General features: G+C 40.9%; 2 protein-coding genes across 2 annotated transcripts in view; both read left to right on the forward strand.

Moving 5' to 3' along the window:
- The window catches only part of CASP8AP2 (caspase 8 associated protein 2), a gene marked incomplete at its 5' end in the record, with an annotated part of 29,305 nt that extends 26,206 nt beyond the window's left edge, over positions 1-3,099 (forward strand). Inside the window, one exon of the mRNA XM_080938696.1 lies at positions 2,888-3,099. The remainder of the gene's footprint in view (positions 1-2,887) is intronic.
- A 3,427-nt stretch (positions 3,100-6,526) lies between these two features.
- MDN1 (midasin AAA ATPase 1) overlaps positions 6,527-19,608 on the forward strand; it is a 111,364-nt gene continuing 98,282 nt past the window's right edge. The window contains exons 1-11 of the mRNA XM_080938695.1: positions 6,527-6,644; positions 9,180-9,406; positions 12,486-12,710; positions 13,185-13,292; positions 13,369-13,561; positions 14,942-15,184; positions 15,416-15,547; positions 16,515-16,618; positions 17,284-17,398; positions 18,583-18,767; positions 19,448-19,529. Of these exons, the coding sequence (XP_080794821.1) occupies positions 6,543-6,644; positions 9,180-9,406; positions 12,486-12,710; positions 13,185-13,292; positions 13,369-13,561; positions 14,942-15,184; positions 15,416-15,547; positions 16,515-16,618; positions 17,284-17,398; positions 18,583-18,767; positions 19,448-19,529 (1,716 nt within the window). The 5' untranslated portion in view covers positions 6,527-6,542. The remainder of the gene's footprint in view (positions 6,645-9,179; positions 9,407-12,485; positions 12,711-13,184; positions 13,293-13,368; positions 13,562-14,941; positions 15,185-15,415; positions 15,548-16,514; positions 16,619-17,283; positions 17,399-18,582; positions 18,768-19,447; positions 19,530-19,608) is intronic.

Genomic DNA, 19,608 nt, shown 5'->3' on the forward strand with positions numbered 1-19,608 from the left:
CTAAACTATAGACAAAGAATAAAAAACAGCAATGTTTTATAATCACTGGGTTTATTATGTAATCTAGTGTCCCCGCTCCCCCAGCCTCACCCCCCACACCCCAGGGTCTTACTGTGTAGCACCCTGTGCACACTAGCCAGCCTGTCTTTGAACACAGAGCTCTGCCTGCCTCTGTTTCCTGAGTTGGGGATTAGAGATGTGTGCCACTATGCCAGGCCTCACTTTTTTTTCCTTTTTCCTTTTTAAATGTATATATTTGGCTAATTCGCCTACATGGTGTGTATGTGTACCATTCAAATTCCTGGAACCAGAGGAAGCCAGAAGAGGGTGCTAGATTCCCTAGAACTGAAGTTGTGAGCTACCTTGTCAGTTCTAGAAATTCAATCTGCATCTTCTAAAAGAGCAGAAAAATGTATTTTTCTTTTTGGGACAGGATCTATCTTTGTAGCCCTGTTGTCCTGGAACTCACTATGTAGTCCAGGCTGGCTCACATTTCAATGAGATTCTCCTGGCTATACTCTTGGAGAACTGGGATTCAAGGTATATACCACCAAGTCTGATCAGCAAGTAGTCTTAACCACCGAGCTATCTCTCAAGCCCTCAAACCTCACATTAATCTATTGTCATCTACATACATGACAAGATTGACTTTAGTAAACTATTGTAGCGTTTCAAGTCATGCTTCCTTGGTTTCTTTAGTTTAAGCCATGTTATGTGGGTTGATCAAAGCAATGATATTTAAATTATTGGCAAGTTTTTTTCTGCAACATCTCAGGCAATTAAATACCATGTTTTTGTGGGCTTATATTTATTTAGATTCCTTTTATTTTTAGTTATATGTATGCTGTATGTCTGTGCTTGGTCTGTACATGATTGCCAGTGGCCTTGGGGGCCAGAAACGACATAATGGCCTAGAGTCAATTACAGGTGCTTTTAAGAATAGGTGCTAAGAATTGAACTTGAGTCCTCTGCAAGAGCAGTAAAATGCTCTTCACTAGTTAGTCATCTCTCCAGTTTTTATGGAAGAAAAACTGTTATAGTATTTAATGTATCATTGTATTTTTCAGTTTGTTTGTCATGAAAAATAATTGAATGCAAACATCAAATTTTAAAACTAGACATGGTGGCACATCCACGTGATTCCCACACAAGGGAAACAGAAGCAGGAGGATTTGCTCAAGTTTGAGGCCACCTTGAGCTACATAGTTCAAGGCCAGTGGTGTAAGACTGTGTTTAAAAAAAAAAAAAAAAACCTACCTCAAACAAAATCCAATTTTGAATTAAGCTTGATTTAGATCTAAATGGAAATTTTATTGGTGCTGTTATAATGGCTCAATAGATAGAGGCACTTAGTGCCAAGCCTGATGACCTGAGTTTGACCCCAGCCTCACTTGGTAGAAGGAGAAAAACAACTCCAACACATTTTCCCCTGGGCCCAACTTACATGAAGGGCTCTAAATATTTTTTAGTTATTACTCTCCATTTCTAGGCCATTGTGTTTTGAGTTACTAATCATCTAGTTTCTACTATGTCTGATCTTTTAATATCCATGTCCTTGTTAAGCAATTGATTTGCTAGTGAAATCTTCAGTAGATACTTAGTAGTTTATTGTGAAATGTAATTTCTATTTGTATAATTCAGAATATAAGACTTAAAAATACTAGACATTTTGACAGACCAACTTACTCTGAAGAATTTTCTAAACAGTAGAATGTCATGCAATGGCATTGTTGTCTTTAAGAAATTAACTTTAGGTACTGAAGAGATGGCTCAGTGGTTAAGAGCACTGGCTACTCTTCCAAAGGACCTGGGTTCAAATTCCAGCTCACATGGCAGTGCACAGCTGTCTGTAATTCCAGTTCTAGGAGAATCTGATACCCTCACACAAGCACCATAGAGGCAGAAACATCACCAAAGGAGTTAATGCAGCTGGGCTTGTACTGCTTCTTTTAACAGCAGCATGCGGGGTCTAGGCCATCCAGAGTTACATGATGAGACCCTCTCTAAAACAAATACATCTTTTAGCACCTGCTTGTAGTCCTAACACTTAGGGAAGGAAGAGACAGAAAGGTTAGGCCATACATAGATTTAGCTACATAACAAGTTATAGGCCAACCTGTGTGTGCTACATAAGACTTACCTTCAAAAAGTTAAAAAAACAAATAAATGAAAAGAAAACCTATTTATTTTAGGTTAATGTTCTTTGAAAATATAATTCCTGTTCTACATGAAGAGAATGTAAGTTTGGGGAATGATTTACTTGAGGGGCCATAGAGACACATCTAATATCTCAGCACTCAAAAGGCAGAGACAGTAGGATTGCTACAAATTTGAGGCCAGCCTGGTTTATGTGGTGAATTCCAGGCCAGCCTAGGCCAGAACCCTGTCTCAAAAAGGACACACACACACACACACACACACACACACACACACCTTGTTTAGTCGCTCCCCTGGCCAGCATAACAGCGCATATTGTGGGTTATTTCATTTTTAGCTATGTCTGATTCCCCTTTCAACCCCTACCATTATAGCTTCATTTCATTCTTAGGGACAAAAATCAGTATATTAGTAGTTAGCAAATTGATTCTGTATAAACCAGTATTATAAGTTTAGTTGATTTAGAAGGTAACACTATGAAAGTGGATGTATCAGGAACCCCCACCCCACCCCCTAGGCATGGTGGCACACACCTTTGCTCCCAGCAACACTTTGGAGGCAAATGTGAGAGTTTGAGGCCAGCCTCGTATACGAAGTGAGTTCTAGGACAGCTAGGGCATGTTGCACATAACATGACTCAAAAAAAAAAAAAAAAAAAAAAAGAAAGAAAAAAAAAAAAAAACCCCAAAAACCAACCCAATTATAATGTCTGTATTTTCTTCCATTACAGATGAGTTGCTGGATTTCATGGTGCCTCACTGATAATTCTTCTGCACAGAAGCTTCAATTCCTCATGTTTTAAATGGGGAACTGGGTGGAGGTTTTGTCTTTTGATGACTAGATGATCATCTATCTTTTTTTTTTTTTTTTTTACTTTCCTGGTCATTGTGCTTGGCTTATTCAGATCAACAGTCTGATTCACTTACCTGTTATTGGTCAGAATATTTATTTTTAATCATTAAAAGTTGTTATCAAATGAATGAATAAAAGCAACCTCGATGTAATACTGAAACCTTAGTTTTGATATTGGATGAAATAACTTCTTTAGATTTAAAAAAACAATTTTGTAGCATTTTAAATGTTATGGCTATTTAGTTTACCTTTCTATTCATTTTGTTTTTATAATTGCCTCATTTTGGAAAATTGTGAAATAATTTAAATAGTATACTTGTATATATGTGTAATTATTGTGATGTAAAATACTGTAAGTGTATGTGTCTTATGTGTATGTATGCACATGAATGGCTTTGCTAGCCAAGGGGTTTTTTATCTATATAAAATATTTTGTATAAACTTTCAGTTAGTCATGTATAATAAAAACATGTAAAGTCTTTCTTATTTTTATTAGTATATTTTTATGGTGCTTAGATGATTTCTAAAGAGGTAATATTCCAGGGGAGAGTGGGGAACTCTTTGAAGTATTTCAAAATGAGAATGTAACCAGCTCAGTTACTGAGGGTGGCTTTATTAAATTCTTTGCCATTGCCTTCCTGTACCATGTATTGATATAGCGAACCCTCCCTCTTCACAAATGCAACTGAGTTAACACAAAAAAGTGATAACTTAGAGGAAGCTAGTGTAAGTATTGAGTCAGCCTGGATACCTCCTTCTAGTCTCATGAAAGTGTTGGGTTATAATCTAGTCCCCAGACCTCAAAGTAGTGCCTTTCCCATTGCTCTTTCTCCTAGGATGTCCCAGGGGGAAGTCTCATCTTAGAAGAATGATTTGGTTTTGTAGTATAGTATAGTTTAGCCTTTCTTTCTTGAGCATCTAACATAAACCAGAGGCCTGGCTTTGGATTATTTTCCAGGGTATCTTGTCATCCCCTACCACCAGGTAAATTCAGAATTCAGAGTAAAAAGAAAACAAACCAGACTAATGAAGGCCTTTGGAATTTAAATGAAGGTCATAAGCATTGAAAGGAAAGACTTTAAAGTAAGAATGATAAATAGGGTAACGTGACATTTAAAATATTTTTTAAATGGAGGCTGGAGTGACAAGAGTTAAAACAAACACCGTGGCCAGAGCAAACCAGAGAGGAAAGGGTTATTTCACTCATTCTATGTAACAGCTTGTCATCAAAAGCAGTTAGGGCTGGAGCTAAAAGTGGAAGCAGAAGCTAATGCAGAGGTCATGAAGGCTTGCTCCTCTTATTTTGCTCAGCCTGGTCTGGGCTGGAATCATAATTGGCTGGGCCTACCAGTATCAATCACTAATTTTAAAAATGCTGTACAGGCTTATTAACAGTCTAATTATAATAGAGGCAGTTTCTCAATTGAAGTTCCTTCCTCTCATATTTTAGCATGTTTCAAGTTGACATAAAACTAGCCAGGACACTGCTCTTGAAGAGGATCCAGTTATGCTTTCCAGCAAGTAGATGGCTGCTCAGGAACCAAAATTTGGTGTTGCATGCTTTTAATGCTAGTACTTGAGAGGCAGAAACAGGCCGAACTCTGAGTTGAAGGCCAGTCTGGTCTACAGAGTTCCAGGACAGCAGGGCTACACAACGAAGCCCTGTCTCAAGAAACCAAAGCAAACAAAAGAGCAAAAACCTGGCTACTTCTGATTGTGATTGCAATTCCAGGAGATTCAGGCTTCTGCATTTGTGTGGTGCACCTAAAAATGGTCTACCCATAGACACTGTGAGGAACAATTTGAATCCTAGCATTTGAAGGCAGAGGCAGTCTAAATTTGGGCTCCAGTCTCTTGTATACATCAGGTTCCAGGACGGCCAGGGATATATAGTGAGATCCTGCCACAAAGGGGGGGCGGGGGAGAAAAGGAAGAAAGAGGGAAAAGAAAAAAGGGAGGAAGGAAGAGAAGGGGGCTCTAGACATGGCTCAGTAGTTAGGAACTTGGATCCTCTGAAAGAACATGTTAAGTGCTCTTAACAACTGATGCATTTCCGACCCTTTCCCCGGTGAATCTTTTAAAAAAGAAAGAATTAGTTAAAGAATGAGTAAATTTAAAAAATCAGGTTGAGAAACCCCCAAAGGGAAGCCAAAAGGAAAGCATATTTAAGAAATACAGAGGACAGAAGTAGATGTGCTGATACTGAAGTAATAGAAAAGTTTAAATAGAAATAAACTCACATGGTACCAAGTGAGAGAATACATCTAGATATGTGCTAAGTACTAAAGACTACAGTGAAACATCTTAGGTTTTTAAAGTGCTAGCATAACCTTGAACCAAAATTTCCTTCATACAAAGTATTAAAATGCAATTGCCTTTCTAAAGTGAGATCATAGGTATACAGTTGTCACTGAGTAAACTTAAAAGCTATACAATTGGAGAAACGTCAATGGGGCAAATGTGTGAATGAAGACACTCCTGAATTTCCCCATTTCATCGAGCATCAAGACCCCCCAATCTTCTAGTCCTTGTACATTATTCTGTACCCACATTCTCTGCATCTGATTGGATCCCTGGATTTTCTTTTATTTTTGGTGTGACTCCACAAGTATATATCATTGGCTGCTGCTTTGGGGGTTGAACACCTTTCTGGCTGTCCATTATAAGTGCCTCTGCAGCTGGAAGAAGTGTCCCTTCTCTGTGAACCTAGACTTTTATCTACTTAAATTCTTTGTGTGAGTTTCAGAGATTGAAATCAGTTTGCCAGACTTGTGGTGAAGCATCTTCTACCTGCTGAGCCACCTAGAAGGTCCTTCCTATAAAAAGAAGAAGAGGAGGTGGAGGAGGAGCCAGACATTAAAAAGCCGCGCTTTTAGTCCCAGCCCTGGGGCGGCAGAGGCAGGCGGATCTCTTGTCTAGGATAGCCAGGACTACAACGAAACCCCTTCTCGAAAAACTGGGGCCCACACGTGCCATGGTGCACTAAGTAGAGATCACAATCCAACTCAGGTTGTTATATCAAACTCAGGGTATCAGGCTTGCATCACGACAGCTTTTAGCCACTAAAACATCTCACTGGCCCCTACTCTCCTTTTTAATTAAGCAATTATTTCCAGTATTTGTAAGAAAAGATCAAGGGCCTTTTTCTCACAATGTCATTTTTCTATGGGCAACAACAATCTTATTCAGCGTTCACATAGGCCCTCTGTTGATACAGAGCAAGTCACTGAGCACTTGTGTCTCACGCCCCTACAGCTCCTCTTTTGGGGCCATCTATTTCATTTACAGAAGGAGGACTCCCAGTCAGCTGGCCAGCCTCAGAAATTATTTCCGCTTCCCTTCTTACTACCAGCGGCGCTGCAGTGACGCATTTCCGCTGATGTGGGCGTGGTGGTAGTCCCGCCGCCGCAGACTGATGACGCAACGGGACTCCTTCAGCACGTGTGTGTCGGCTTGCCGGCTCTAGGGGGGTCTCCTTGCCGTCGTAGGTTTTCCGTGGTCACCCCGCGGCCCTGTGGCCGCGGACGGAGACTATGGAGCACCTGTCTGTGGAGCTGGTAGCCGGGCCGCTACGGCTAATCGCCACCAAGAACGAGAAGAGCAGCGGCGAGCTGAACGGGTTCCTGGCCAAGTCGGTGAGCACGGGCGAAGGGAGGCGGGCCCGGGCCGGTGAGCGCGGAGTCCCGAGAAAGAGCCTTTGTTTTAGGGGTCAGCTTTCATTTCTTCGCCCCCTGCCCGGCGCTCCAGACAGTGGTGAAGAGCTTGCCCTTCCGGAGTAAAAGCAGTTGGCTTTTCTGCGAGGCTGCTTCTGTGTGTCCCCCATCCCCCACGTGCATTGCCTAAACCAACACTTACTTTTCCCCACCCCCTCGTTTGCTTGCAAGCGTGTTTTCGTTTCTGACTTTGTTACTACTCTTTGGCCCATCTACGAACATCGGTTTCTCTGGGGCGTCTCAGTACACCACTGAGGGAACACAAAAGTCTGGTTCTGCATCGTTCTCATTTCCTTCGGAGACTGTTCGTAACATAAAACGGAAGGTCAAAACAAGACTGTTAACATTAGGAATTGAGAGGTGAAAGAATTTTTTTTTCTAAATGGCTCTTGAGTTTTAAAGAGCCTTGCCTTATTGACTGCTGCCTGAGTTGAGCATCCTTATTAGACAGCTTTTCACTTTGAGTTCTAATTTTCCTACCTGCCTGTAAGCTTGAGTCTAGAAAAACGTACTTTAAATTTTGTAAAACTTATTTTGTCAGGAGTGTATTAAGTACATAGACACGCCATTGTTTTAATAATCAACATAAATATAATCATACTCAGTAGTTCTCAACCTGTGGGTCACCTAAGACCATCAAAAATACATATTTACATTACGGTTCATTACAGCAAAATTACAGTGAAAATTTATGATCGGGAGTTACCACAGAATAAGGAAACATATTAAAGGATTGCAGCATTAGGAAGGTTGAGAGTCACTGTCATAGACTAAAGAACCAGAGTTATTTGGAGCATGGTAGAATTCGCCTGAGGAAATTCTGAAAGTTTTTTTTCTGGGGTGTTGAGTTTACCCGAAACAGGCTCAGAGCATTTATTGGCTAATAGATGAGTGAAATCATCTAGCATAAATCCTGTTTTAGAATAATGTTGAAAGTACAGTGTTTTATAGATATACTTTTATAGCATTATAAATACTAAAAACTTGTTAATCAAACCATTGCAACTTTTATATCTTTTTATATACCCTATATATCTAGGCTGAAAAGAAATACGTAATTTGTTTCTGGTACTGGGAATTAAGCCTACCCTCATGCATGATAGGCCAAGTGTCTACCATTGAGCATGCCTCTAAATGTATAGCTTTTTAGTGCTATATGTATGTATCTTTTTGATTGGCCCCATTGTCTTACATAACTAGAAAAATATTAGATATAATTGGTAAGATTATTCTAAATATGGTATTTAGTGGAGCTTATTATGAGTACGTATGATAACATTACTTGGTGGTCCAGGGCTGGATGGGGTGGTAGAAAATGTAGGATTGCTTTGAGCTTATGGCCAGCTTGGGATACATAGGAAGACCTATCTCAACCCAAACAAAAACCTAACAAAAATCCCTGGGATGGGATTCCTGTTTTGGTTCAGGGTCTTGTTATGTAGTTGTGTAGCCCAGGGTGACCTCAAACTATAGGTCTTCCATCTCAGACTCCTGAGTGCCAGGATTACAAGTGTGTGACATTATACCCCTCTTCAAAATGGTCTCTGAGGAACACTTGCCTATAGTTAATAAGTGCAATTACCTCTCTGTGTCCTGGCCGGTTCTGTTAAATTTCTTTCCCTTTGAATGGTAGTTGTGGAAACTGTTGTTTGCTGACATAGATGAAGTTTCTGTTGTGGTAAAACACGATGACTAAAAGCAACATGGAGGGATGAAGTCTAGGTTTAGAACAGAGGGGACACCCTCTTTAGAAACTTACCTGGGATGTTTCAGGTGCTGAACAGTAAGTGCGCAAACTGGTGTACATAGTAGCAGTGTCACAACTGACCTCTTCTTTCTCATTTGTCCTTTGTATATAGATTTTCTGAGGCTACACACTAGAATTTTATGGTTTACCTCCTCCTGCTTTTTTAGGTGTGGTTGTTCATACTGGCTTTGTTTTGCTGAATTTTAGGTTGGTTTTCTCTTTAGGAATTAATTTTATCTTTATTGTTTTGGGGGAATTGAACACAGCCCACTGCATGCTTTGTATCAACTCTATAACGGGGCTGTATGTAAGCTACACCCAGGCCTTGTCTTCAGATGTATTTCTTAAAGATGTGTTCCCTCATGCCTGGAAGTAACCACAGAATTATGTTTTCATTTATGAGGAGAAAAGGAGACAGGAAATGGGGTTTTACATCCCCAGTATTGAGGCCCTGCAGTATGTACTGTTGAGCTGAAGTGGCTTATCACTTAAAACCAAGTTTTATTGGTTTTCTTGTATATAGCGTCAGTAGACTAAAACTTTCAGTAACAAACTCTGTAATCTTTTATGGTAATAAAACCATACTTTGTAGTTTTATGAAGTCACTTAAGAAATTTAGAAATTAGTGTTTTGATTCTAAGCTAGTGTTCTGATCTTTCTGGTACCAAAGAATATGGTTTACATAGACATTTGTCTTGTTTTTCACTCAGGTATGGACACCTCAAGATCGCCAGTCCATCCTGAACTCCTTGGCACAGTTGCTCCTAGACAAAGACTATACCCTTTTGCTTGGTCGCCAGTTGCGCCCTATCCTTTTGGATTTGCTGGAAAGAAATGCTAAAGCCATTAAAAGTGGAGGCCAAGTCAACCATGATCTGCATGAACGGCTCAGTGTGTCAATGAGCAAACTCATTGACAGCCATCCTGACGTTCTTCCGTGAGTAGCAGTTTGATTCATACTTCTCTGTAAGGTGATGACCTCTTTTCTCAAGTCTAGTGGGGTGGCTCTTGCTGTTATCAAAGCGCTTGGGAGTTTGAGGCGAGAGGCTTGAGCTTGTGGCCAGCCTCCATTATGCAGCAGTACCCTGGCTTTTTGTTTTGTTTTGTTTTTAATGTAGGAGTCATACCAGAGCGAGGTATCAGATCCCTTTATCGATGGTCATGATCTACTGTGTAGTTGCTGGGAATTAAACTGAGAACCTCTGGAAGAACAACCAGTGTTCTTAAATGCTGAACCATTTCTCCAGCCTTAGTTTTTGTGGGGGGGGGGGGATAGAGGTTGTTTTAAGTTTTCTTGTTGTTTTTGTTGTTTTACATTCATTTATTCATAGAGGGTCACACAGGTCAGAGAGCAGATTGGGTCAGTTCTCTCCTACCACGTTTCCTGTGAGTTGAATTCATGTGTTCAGGCATGGTGGCAAGTACTTAACCTCTGAGCCATCTCCCCACCAGCTTTTACTGGGTACCTAGTCTGACCTCAATCTGTGGTCCTATCCAAGGCTACCAAGAGCTAGGGCTACAGGTATGTACCACTATTCCTGGCTCAGTTGTGACAGGTTTTAGGAAACAGCCATGGTGTTTCAGTCATCTCATAATCTGGCAAGATATGTGGATAAGGCAGATCATCAGAGGGTGGGTGAGAACTCTTCCTGGAACAGCTGAAAGGGAGAGTTTGCTAAGCTTCAGGGACTGGAGCTTACTCAGAGTTCTTGCTACTCTTTCAGAGGATTAGAGTTCCTAGCACCAACATCACACTGCCTGATAGGTTTTCATCTGGACTTCACACGAGGAAAGAAGAAATGAAGGGCTGCTATTGGAAGCAGAAGCCTTAGAGTTGAATTGTGGCAACTTGGAAGTTCCATCTCCAGAGAATGTGTTAAGAATATGTTAGGGAGTCATTTAGCTAATGAATCAATTTTCTGTTTTGCCACCAGCATCACATTGTATGTTCTTTTGTTGTTTGGTTTTGGCCTCAAACTCACAGAAATCCACCACTGTCCTAGTGCTAATGTTAAAGGCTAAAGGTGTGTGCCATCGTAACTCCCATCAACCACCCCTGGCACATCCCCCTCAGCCTCAGGTCTTCTGTTTTTGGTTTCTGTCTGTTTTTGACTGATCTTTTAGCTTGATGCTGTACAGGTGAATTCATGACAGCAGTGTCCATGTCATCATGTCCAGAAAACATTACTCCATCCTCTGGCTCAAAGAGAAGCATGCTTATCTGACACGACTGTGAAAACTGCTCGGGGCTCTGACCTGCATTATGACTTCTCTTCCACTATAGGCATATTTCAGCAATTTCCATGCCTGTCCGTCATTACAGAGCACCTCAGATCCTTCAAGATTCCAGAATTCGCACAAAAGCATGTTTAACAGTATAATAGGGACCAATTAAGTGCATGCTTGGGGATATGAACAGCCTGGCTTCCCATGGTCAGAGGGGGCGTGGCTTTCAGAGCTAAGATTTCTGTAATTGTAGTGTAACAACAAGACAGAATAAGGACACCCCACCCCAAGCTCTGGGTTAAACTGTAAATTAACTCACTTGGTCTCACTAATCTGTTTCAGGTTTTTATAAGCAACAAATCTCAAACCCCTGGCAACCTTTTGGACACATTTATTTTCTGAACATATTGGAGATTGTGTACATGGATTTATTAGTGTTCAATTAAAAAATGACTGCATAGTTCATATATAGTTAACAACAATTCATGTTATATGCAGCTATCAACAGTCACTGTAGAGTTTTTGTATATCTTTTTCTCATGCCTTCTGATGCTAGTGATTTAACGCGAGGCCTAGTGCATGCTAGCTAAGTGTTCTGACACTTCTGTCTTCTCTAGTCCTTTAAATATATTTATAAAATTACTGACTTTGAACTTAATGATTTTCTTGCCTTAACCTCTGAATTTCTTCGAATATAAGACACCTGATACTAAATCTTTGAGTCCTCTTCTTCCACACAAATCTGTAAGTTTGTAATTTTGTTGTTTTTGGAAAACCAGCTGTTAGTTACATTGGTTTTTATAATTGAACTTACTGTTTTTTTTTTTTTTTTTCTGTTAACTTGGTATTTACTTTCTTCTAATTTGAGATTTCATGTAAGATAAACTAACCAGTTAGTGCTGCTTTGGCTGTATCCAGTAAGTTTGATTAGGTTGCAGTTTTACTTTCCTGTATCACCAGGGATTTCTGCATGCTTGTGTGAAAGAAAAGAGTCGGGGAGATGGATGATGTTGGGGTTGCATGTATATGTGCCATGTGACTGGACCAGTATTTATCATGGACTCAGATTTTCCCTAGAAGAGTGTGTCTGCAGAAACCATTTCAGCAGAGTGGAGCCCCAGCATATTCCTCACAACCTGTCACTGTGGAGATTCACTTGGTCCTTCCCTCCTCAGTACCGCATTTCCTGTCAGATAACTTTTTGTTCTCTGTCACTTAATGTTTTTCTTGTTGATATGTTTTTCTTTGTGTTTTATCTGCAATTGACAATTATTATTTTGTGTGTGTTTATGCCTGTATGTGTGTATTCTCATGAAGATCTCCTGTATGTTTTAATATGTAGCCTAAGCACCTGGTTTTGCCTCCCCTAGATTCAATGGAACATTTCTCTTTTGTTCCTCTTCTTTTCTATATGTGGTTCTCCCTTATTCAGCAACATGTCAGAAAGAATTATACCATGGGTTTTTGTATCTCTAGGTAGCAACATACTATTTTCCTCCAGATGAAAATCCAGTAGTTAGTGAGTACATTTAGTAATTACCACTCAAGATGTGTGCTGCTTTTGTGGGTAAAGCTTTTGGTGATTTACAGGTTCTCAAGTAGTATTTCATGCAGGGCCTGGGTCCTCAACCTGAAATGGTTTCCATCTCTAGGATTGTATGGTTTCAGCACTGTTCTCTCCACATTCTGAGGTAGCAAAAGTTCTGTTAAATTCTGCAATCCTGTCCCTGAGTACGGATGGTCACTTGGCTGCTTGCACTAATAAATGTTGACATTGTTTCCTCGTAAAGGTTTGCCCTGCGCTATTTCAAGGACACCTATCCAGTGTTTCAGAGACTCTTCCTGGAGAGTTCTGATGCAAACCCAGTGCGTTATGGACGCAGGCGGATGAAACTCCGGGACCTAATGGAAGCAGCCCATATATTTCTGCAGCACAGGCAGCCTGTTTTTCGAGAGCTCTGGGACTGGAGTGTATGTGTTCCTCTCCTTAGAAGCCATGATGCTTTGGTGCGCTGGTACGTATTTAGCCTGTCCTGACTTGGGGGTGGGGGTGGGGAAGGACAAAGAGAAACTCACAGGGATCCACCAGCCTCCATTGCCCTAGTTTGGGTGTTTGTATGTTTGTTGAATCCCGTGAATTATAGTTATGGACAGTTGTGAACTGTCATGTGGTTGTCAGAAATTACTCTTCAGTCTTCTGGAAGAGTAGTCAGTGCTCCCAAGTGCTGATCCATTTCTTAAGCCCTAGATCTTTTTTGTTACCCCCTCTCTTTCCTTAATCATCCAGTTTTGCTTTAGAACAAGATTATATACATGGAGTGTCACCCTTTTTCCTGTTCCACCAAAGGAATTCATTATGTTTGCTTTGTGTTTTATACTTACAAGTGTGTGTTGTGATGGTTAAGATTTTATTTTCCAGTGTTTAGCTGATAAGTACTTTAGTTAATCAATTGGAGGTCAGGAGAATTGATGTGATTCTTTTCCTTCAGGCATACAGCTAACTGTCTTGCTTTGGTGACCTGTATGAATGAAGAACACAAGTTATCCTTCCTAAGGAAGATGTTCAGTAGTGATGAATTGGTGCATTTCAGGTTGAGGTCAGTAGGGGCGTACTTGGACGTCTTGCTCTGTATTTTTTCTGTGCAAATTCATGGACCTTTTTTCCCCTCTTAGGTTGTTAGAAGAGGCTCAGCTACAGGATTTGGAGAAGGCCTTGGTTTTAGCCAATCCAGAAGTCTCCCTTTGGCACAAAGGAAAGGAACCTCAGTACATTCAGGGACACCTAGTTTCAGCTGACCTCTCTTCCAATGTGGCAGCTGTCTGTGGTGTAGTGCTACCTAAGCAATCCTCCAGTCCCGGAGAGCAGGTATTGTGACCTCACTAGGGCCTGTGCTCTGTAAACTGTGAATATGTAGTTTCTTTGGTCAGAGTTCAGGTATCATGTGTTATACACATTGAGTTTGCCAAAAGTGTTTAGTGAGAAATGAAGATAAATTCACCCCTGGGTTTGTCTTGGGTGTTCTTTTCATCTCTTTTACATCTGAAAGTAGATATATAATGCCACCTGTGTGATGCCTTGAACTTTAGCAAAATTTGAGGCTGGCATAGTTAGTTACACACGCAGGCTTGTGGTCCCAGCTGTTTAGTACACCAAGGCAGGAGGGTTTCTTGAGGCCAGCTTAAGTATAATACAGTGAGGCTCTGCCTCAGAAATAGTAAAAAACAAACAATGAACCAAGGCTGATGGCTTAAGGACTGGGGTTATGACGAGATACAAAAGCACTTATATTGGCTAGGCCAGGATCACTCAACAAAACAAGACTGCAGTTCTTACTCTACCTGAAAAACATCAGATGCATTGAAACCCAATGTATTCTCTCTGCCAGTCTTCCCAGCTATCTCACAGGCTGTGTGTTCTTTTAGTTTGTGTGTGTTTCTACAACTGCAAGAGGTGCATGCTTAACATGTACTAAACATATCACTAGACTGCAAATTCCTGCATTGTTGACCTTTTAAAGTTTAAATTTTCTGTTTAGTTTTTATGTGTGGCAGTGAGTGTATTGTGTACATCCCATGAATGCGGGAGCCCTAGAGGTCAGTTGGTGTTGGATATTTTGGAACTGTAGTTACAGCCTCTGCACTGCTAATGTTAAATATAAATGTTAGTGTATGGAAAGTGGAATAAAAAATAAATGCCACTGGCGATTGGTGAGGCTCTTACATTTATTTAGATATTGTCCTTGGACTGAAGAAGTAACTCTGAGCCAAGTATGGTGACCTTTACTCCTAGCACTCAGGAAGCAGAGGCAGCCTTTGAGCCTGAGGTCAGCCAAGGCTGCTACAAAAGAGCATTTGCTGCTCTCCAGAGGAACTGCAGTTGCGTTTCCAGCATCTACAGCAGACCGCTCCCAGGGTGTGATGACATCTGTGTGATGTCAGTTCCAGAGGGTCTGGTGCCTGCCCTCTTCTGGACTCCATAGGCGGCAAGAACATGTGTGCTGTATAGACATATATACTGAATGCCCATACAAATAAGATTATTTACATTTTTAAAAAATAAAAAGGGTACCTCACACTTACGCTGTACACAAAATAATTTTTGGAGCATGAAGAGCTTATCCATCTGAGTTTGGCTCACATACGTGTTATAATGTAAAGCCAGTAGAAGTGTTGGGGCAGAAACTAACTGTGTTGTTTGAGGGAACGGTTCTCTTAATAGTCTTCCATTTCTCACTTTTCTTCTTAGGCAAGTGACAGGAGTTCTTCACGGGAAGAGCAGCTGGCTCTTAAGTCCTTTGTGCTGGTTGAGTCTGTGTGTAAAAATCTTCAGACACTAGCTGTTGCAGTAGCTTCACAGAATGCTGTGTTGTTGGAAGGACCAATAGGAAGTGGCAAAACTTCCTTAGTTGAATATTTAGCTGCAGTAACTGGTAGAACGAAACCCCCTCAGCTTCTCAAAGTCCAGCTTGGAGATCAGACAGACAGCAAGGTAATTAAGAAGCGGCAAGTATTGCTGCGTTGGTCTGTTTGCAAATGTCAGCATTCTAATGTTTTTGTTAAGGGAACGTAGAAATGGTTATTGCCCTTGCTTCTGACTAATTGAGCAAGTTTTGTAAACCTCACTTGCCTCCTTTCCTTGGTGAAGTTTCATACGTCTTTTCAAAGGAGATAGCCTTGTTTTCTCAGGTGTTAAATTTGTCTAATTCACCTCTTTCCACAGATGCTACTGGGCATGTATCGTTGTACAGATGTTCCTGGAGAGTTTGTATGGCAACCTGGCACCCTGACACAGGCAGCCACAAAAGGTCACTGGATCCTTTTGGAGGATATTGACTACGCTCCCTTGGATGTGGTATGTCATCTTGCTAAGCCCTTTACTCTGCACATTTTGTCTTTGAAGAATATTTTGTCCACATTGCCTGGGGATGGTTTGGTGTTTGGAGTTTTACATCATTTTACATAATACATTGTAAGAAGCTTATTCATAGTGACCTGCCTAATCTGACTTGAGGATTTGGGTTTCTTCACTTGTCTTCTGTTCCAGAGTATTTATTGAATGTTTTGTGCTATTTTTGTAGTGATTGAGTACAGGTAGCTGTCTTACTGCCTGGTAGGAACTGTTAGTGATACATGGAGACTGAAGTCAGCTTCCCATGTGTGGCACCTGTTGAAAAGGGCTATTGGGGGATCGTGTTGCCCATGTTGATCTTGGATTGAAATTGTTCTTGCCTTTGAAGTGATTATAGGAGCATGCCACAAGGTGGCCTGTTCTGGTTTTAAAAGGATCACTTCTGCAGTGAAGCAGCAGTCTCTGTTTCCTCTGAAATTCTTAAACTATGACCAGAAGATGTCCTAGGGCTAAGGTGTCTCTACGTAGGTTCTATAAGGTGAATCTTCACATTAAGTGCGTATTGAAGTGTTCTTACTGGAGAAGACATATGTGCCGGGAGAGGCATTTCTCTCTCCCACCAAATCTCGATGGTCCTGTGTGAGTTAGTGGATGTCTTATGTGTGGAGCAGCTCAGTGAACTCCTGAATTATGCTTATCATGCTGCTTGGTCGTCTGTGTTTCTTGGAAGACCCTAGATTTTGGAAGTCCAAGTTCTGTTTACATCCAACTGTCTTGCTTTTTATTGGCCACGATGGCACTCAGTGAGTACTGAGTGAGTATGGAGTTGTACTGGAGAGCAGCTTAGACAGCACATGCATCTGTGAGAACTGGGTGGTGCTTCCTTCAAGGACATGTCCATCCTGAAGAGAGATGGTGTTGCTTATTACCTCTGTCCCAGTGGTTTGACTAATGGATCTTTGCAATTTAGGTTTCTGTGTTGATCCCTCTACTGGAAAATGGAGAACTTCTGGTTCCTGGCCAAGGTGACTGTTTGAAAGTAGCGCCTACATTTCAGTTGTTTGCAACCAGGAGGTATGTGTATCTTTCTGTTCCCATTCTCAAACCTTTTTTCTTTCTTTCTTTTTTTTTTTTTTTTTTTTTTTTTTTTGCTGAAGTCATTTATGGTTTACAGAAAAACCTTATTCATATCTAAACACATTATGACATTATTCCAATTCTATCAGTCCTTTTTAAAAAAAGACTTGGGTGTCAAGTATTAATTTTTAGTTTTTCACCTGCCCTCATTAACTGTTAGCACTAACATGGCAGTTTTTATTTATGAGTAAGGAATTGCATAGCAGTTGCCATGTTTATGATTTCAGTTGTTCAGTCAGTGGGATTTGAAATATTAATAAAAAAATTACATAAATAAAAATATATAACTTGTATAATATTTTGTAAATTGATTGGCGTTTGGTAGATTTGTTGTGGAGACTTGTTGCACACCAAGCTGTCAAACTCAATAAGCTTCTGTCTCCTACACGTGGGAATATTATACTTTATTCTTGTTTGTCATCTTGTTTTGCCTAATTAATAAAAGCTTACCATTGGTCCATATAGATTTTGTAGTGTCTGGTTTCAGTCATCCATCATAGGTTTTGTGAGGGAGTGCCCTGCATTTGAAGCAGGTTGACTATAACTCACCATGAAATCTGAACCTTTTATGTGCCACTGTTTGAATTCTCTTTAAAATGTAGGCTCTTGAGCTGTGGAGGAAGTTGGTACCGACCACTGAATAGTCATGCTACTATGCTAGACAAATACTGGACCAAAGTTCACCTGCACAATCTGGACAAGAAAGACCTGAATGAGGTATGCAGCTTTGGATAATGAGAGTACTTTTCATTTCTGTTTTTCATCATGAGAATTCCAGAAGCTCCACTTGGGTGGAAGTAGAGGAACGTGCCTCAGTGAAGTATCTGATGTCTAGGACAGAACACATCCAGTGCTCTGGCACTAGAGATACTACACTTTAAAACAGAATGTTGATCTCAGCGCACACCTAACATTTTTTTCAGCCCTCATTCTCCCCCCCCCCCCCCCCCTTGGAAATTTTCAGACAGGATTTCTTTGTAACTCTGCTGTCCCAGAGTTTGCTCTGTAGACCAGGCTGGCCTTGAACTCACAGATGCCTCTGCCTCCTAACCACTAGGGTTAAAGGAATGTCACCACTGCTCTGCCATTTTCTTAAACTTTGTGTCCCAATTATATCTTGAATAGGGCCTGTATTCTTTGCTGGCAATGTCTGCTCAGCCATCTGTGACTCACAGACTTTTATCTACTTCAAATCTTCTTGTCTCCCAGGCATCCCTGACCACATTGCTATTTGCCAAGGTGATAAGCCTCTTAGACAAGACAGATGAACTGAGGGTTCCTTTCTTATTTTAATTTTCCTGTCAGACAGAAGGGAGTAAGCCTACGGGCCTTGTATAAAGTGTCCTGATGGGCCGTGTGCACAAGATGCCCTCCACTGCAGTGCCCAGCAGCTGTTGAGCAAATAGCAGTGGACCTGGGCTTTAAAATTCTCCTTTTGCTTTTCACTAGTCCTTCTTCTTTTGTGATCTGCCTTAATTTTCTTTCCTATATACCTTTTTATTTATTTTAGGGTTATATAATGGAACTTATATAAGTAGTTCTTGAGGAATTCTTTAGTGAATGAATTTTTTGTACTTGGGTACCTGTGGATTATCATTTGGGTATCTTGATTTTGTTCTCTAAACTATTGTTGATGGCTAGTTTGTCAATAGTATGGAGAGAAGACAAGCAGTGGCAGTGGCATTTAAATATGGTGAATGGGTGGGAGCAAAGTGAGAGCACCGAGTCCTGTGCCTGGTGAGGAAGTCTTTGGTTTGCTGGTGTCAGTTGTTGGTGTGCATTCCCCATCCCTGTGCTAGTGCTGGGACCTGGGTCCTTGGCCACAATAGGACATTCTTTTGCTAACTTGCTAAGATAACTTAAGAGTCTCTAGCTGTTGAATTTTTCTCTCCCCGAGTCAGGTTCTTCAGAGCAGGTACCCAAGCCTCTTAACTGCAACTGATCACTTACTTGACATTTATATTGAACTTACTGGAGAAAAACATTGTTGTCCAAGTGTTGGCTATGACAAGGCACCACAGGAAGTTTCAGAAGCTGAGCAAGAAAACAGAAGAGTGGCCCTTGAAGGAAGAGAATTGTCTTTAAGGTACTACACTACACATTGCTTTCAGTTGATATTTTAAAGCCGCCTTAGCTGGAACGTTTGTGGTTAGAAGCAGATGGCCTTGATAGGTCAAACTTACTTATTAAGCATGTGGATTGCATGTGGGTAGTGGTACCTCTCATGTTATAGTTTTAGCATCCTGAGTATCTGAAGCAGGAAGACCCTCCAGGCCTGGCCCATCTGTGGACCCAAACTGGCATACAGAGCCTGCATAGCTCAAAACTAAAGCTTTAAAAATTAACTTGCTTGCTTTATTTAGTATTTTTTCAAGTGGTGGGGGTGGAGATTGAGACCCTCTCTCTGTGAGTATCCGCCAACTGTGCTGGAATTCTAGACTAGGCTTGCCTGTAACTAAACAGCCTGCAGCTACTTCCCAATTGTTGTGATTACAAATGTGTTTCACCATACCCCCTATCATGAGTTGTATTCCTCAGATCTCCACTCTCAGTGGGGATTAGGAATGACTGGGTCCCCTGAATTTGGTAATATTTAGTTTCTTGTTACTTTTTCTGGTGTGTAAGAAATTGGTATGGTTAAGGACTTAATCTATAGTACTTTTTCCTTCACGTTGATAGAAAGGTAGGGAGTCGGCATATTATTTTAGATTTAAGAGGGCTAAATAGATTGTCATCTCTTCAGCCTATGTTTTGTTTGTTTTTAAGGGACCTGCTGAGTTGGTGTAATAGAATTGCTCATGGCTTTGACAGTACATCTTCAACAGCATTGTTGAATGTTTTTCAGGAGGTAAGATGCTGTTGGTGTCTTCAGTGGCTGCCAGCTTCTCCAGCTACTATTTAGCCCCCAGCTACTTAAAACTGAGCTG

The sequence above is a fragment of the Micromys minutus genome (assembly GCF_963924665.1).
Source record: "Micromys minutus genome assembly, chromosome: 26".
Lineage (NCBI taxonomy): Eukaryota > Metazoa > Chordata > Mammalia > Rodentia > Muridae > Micromys > Micromys minutus.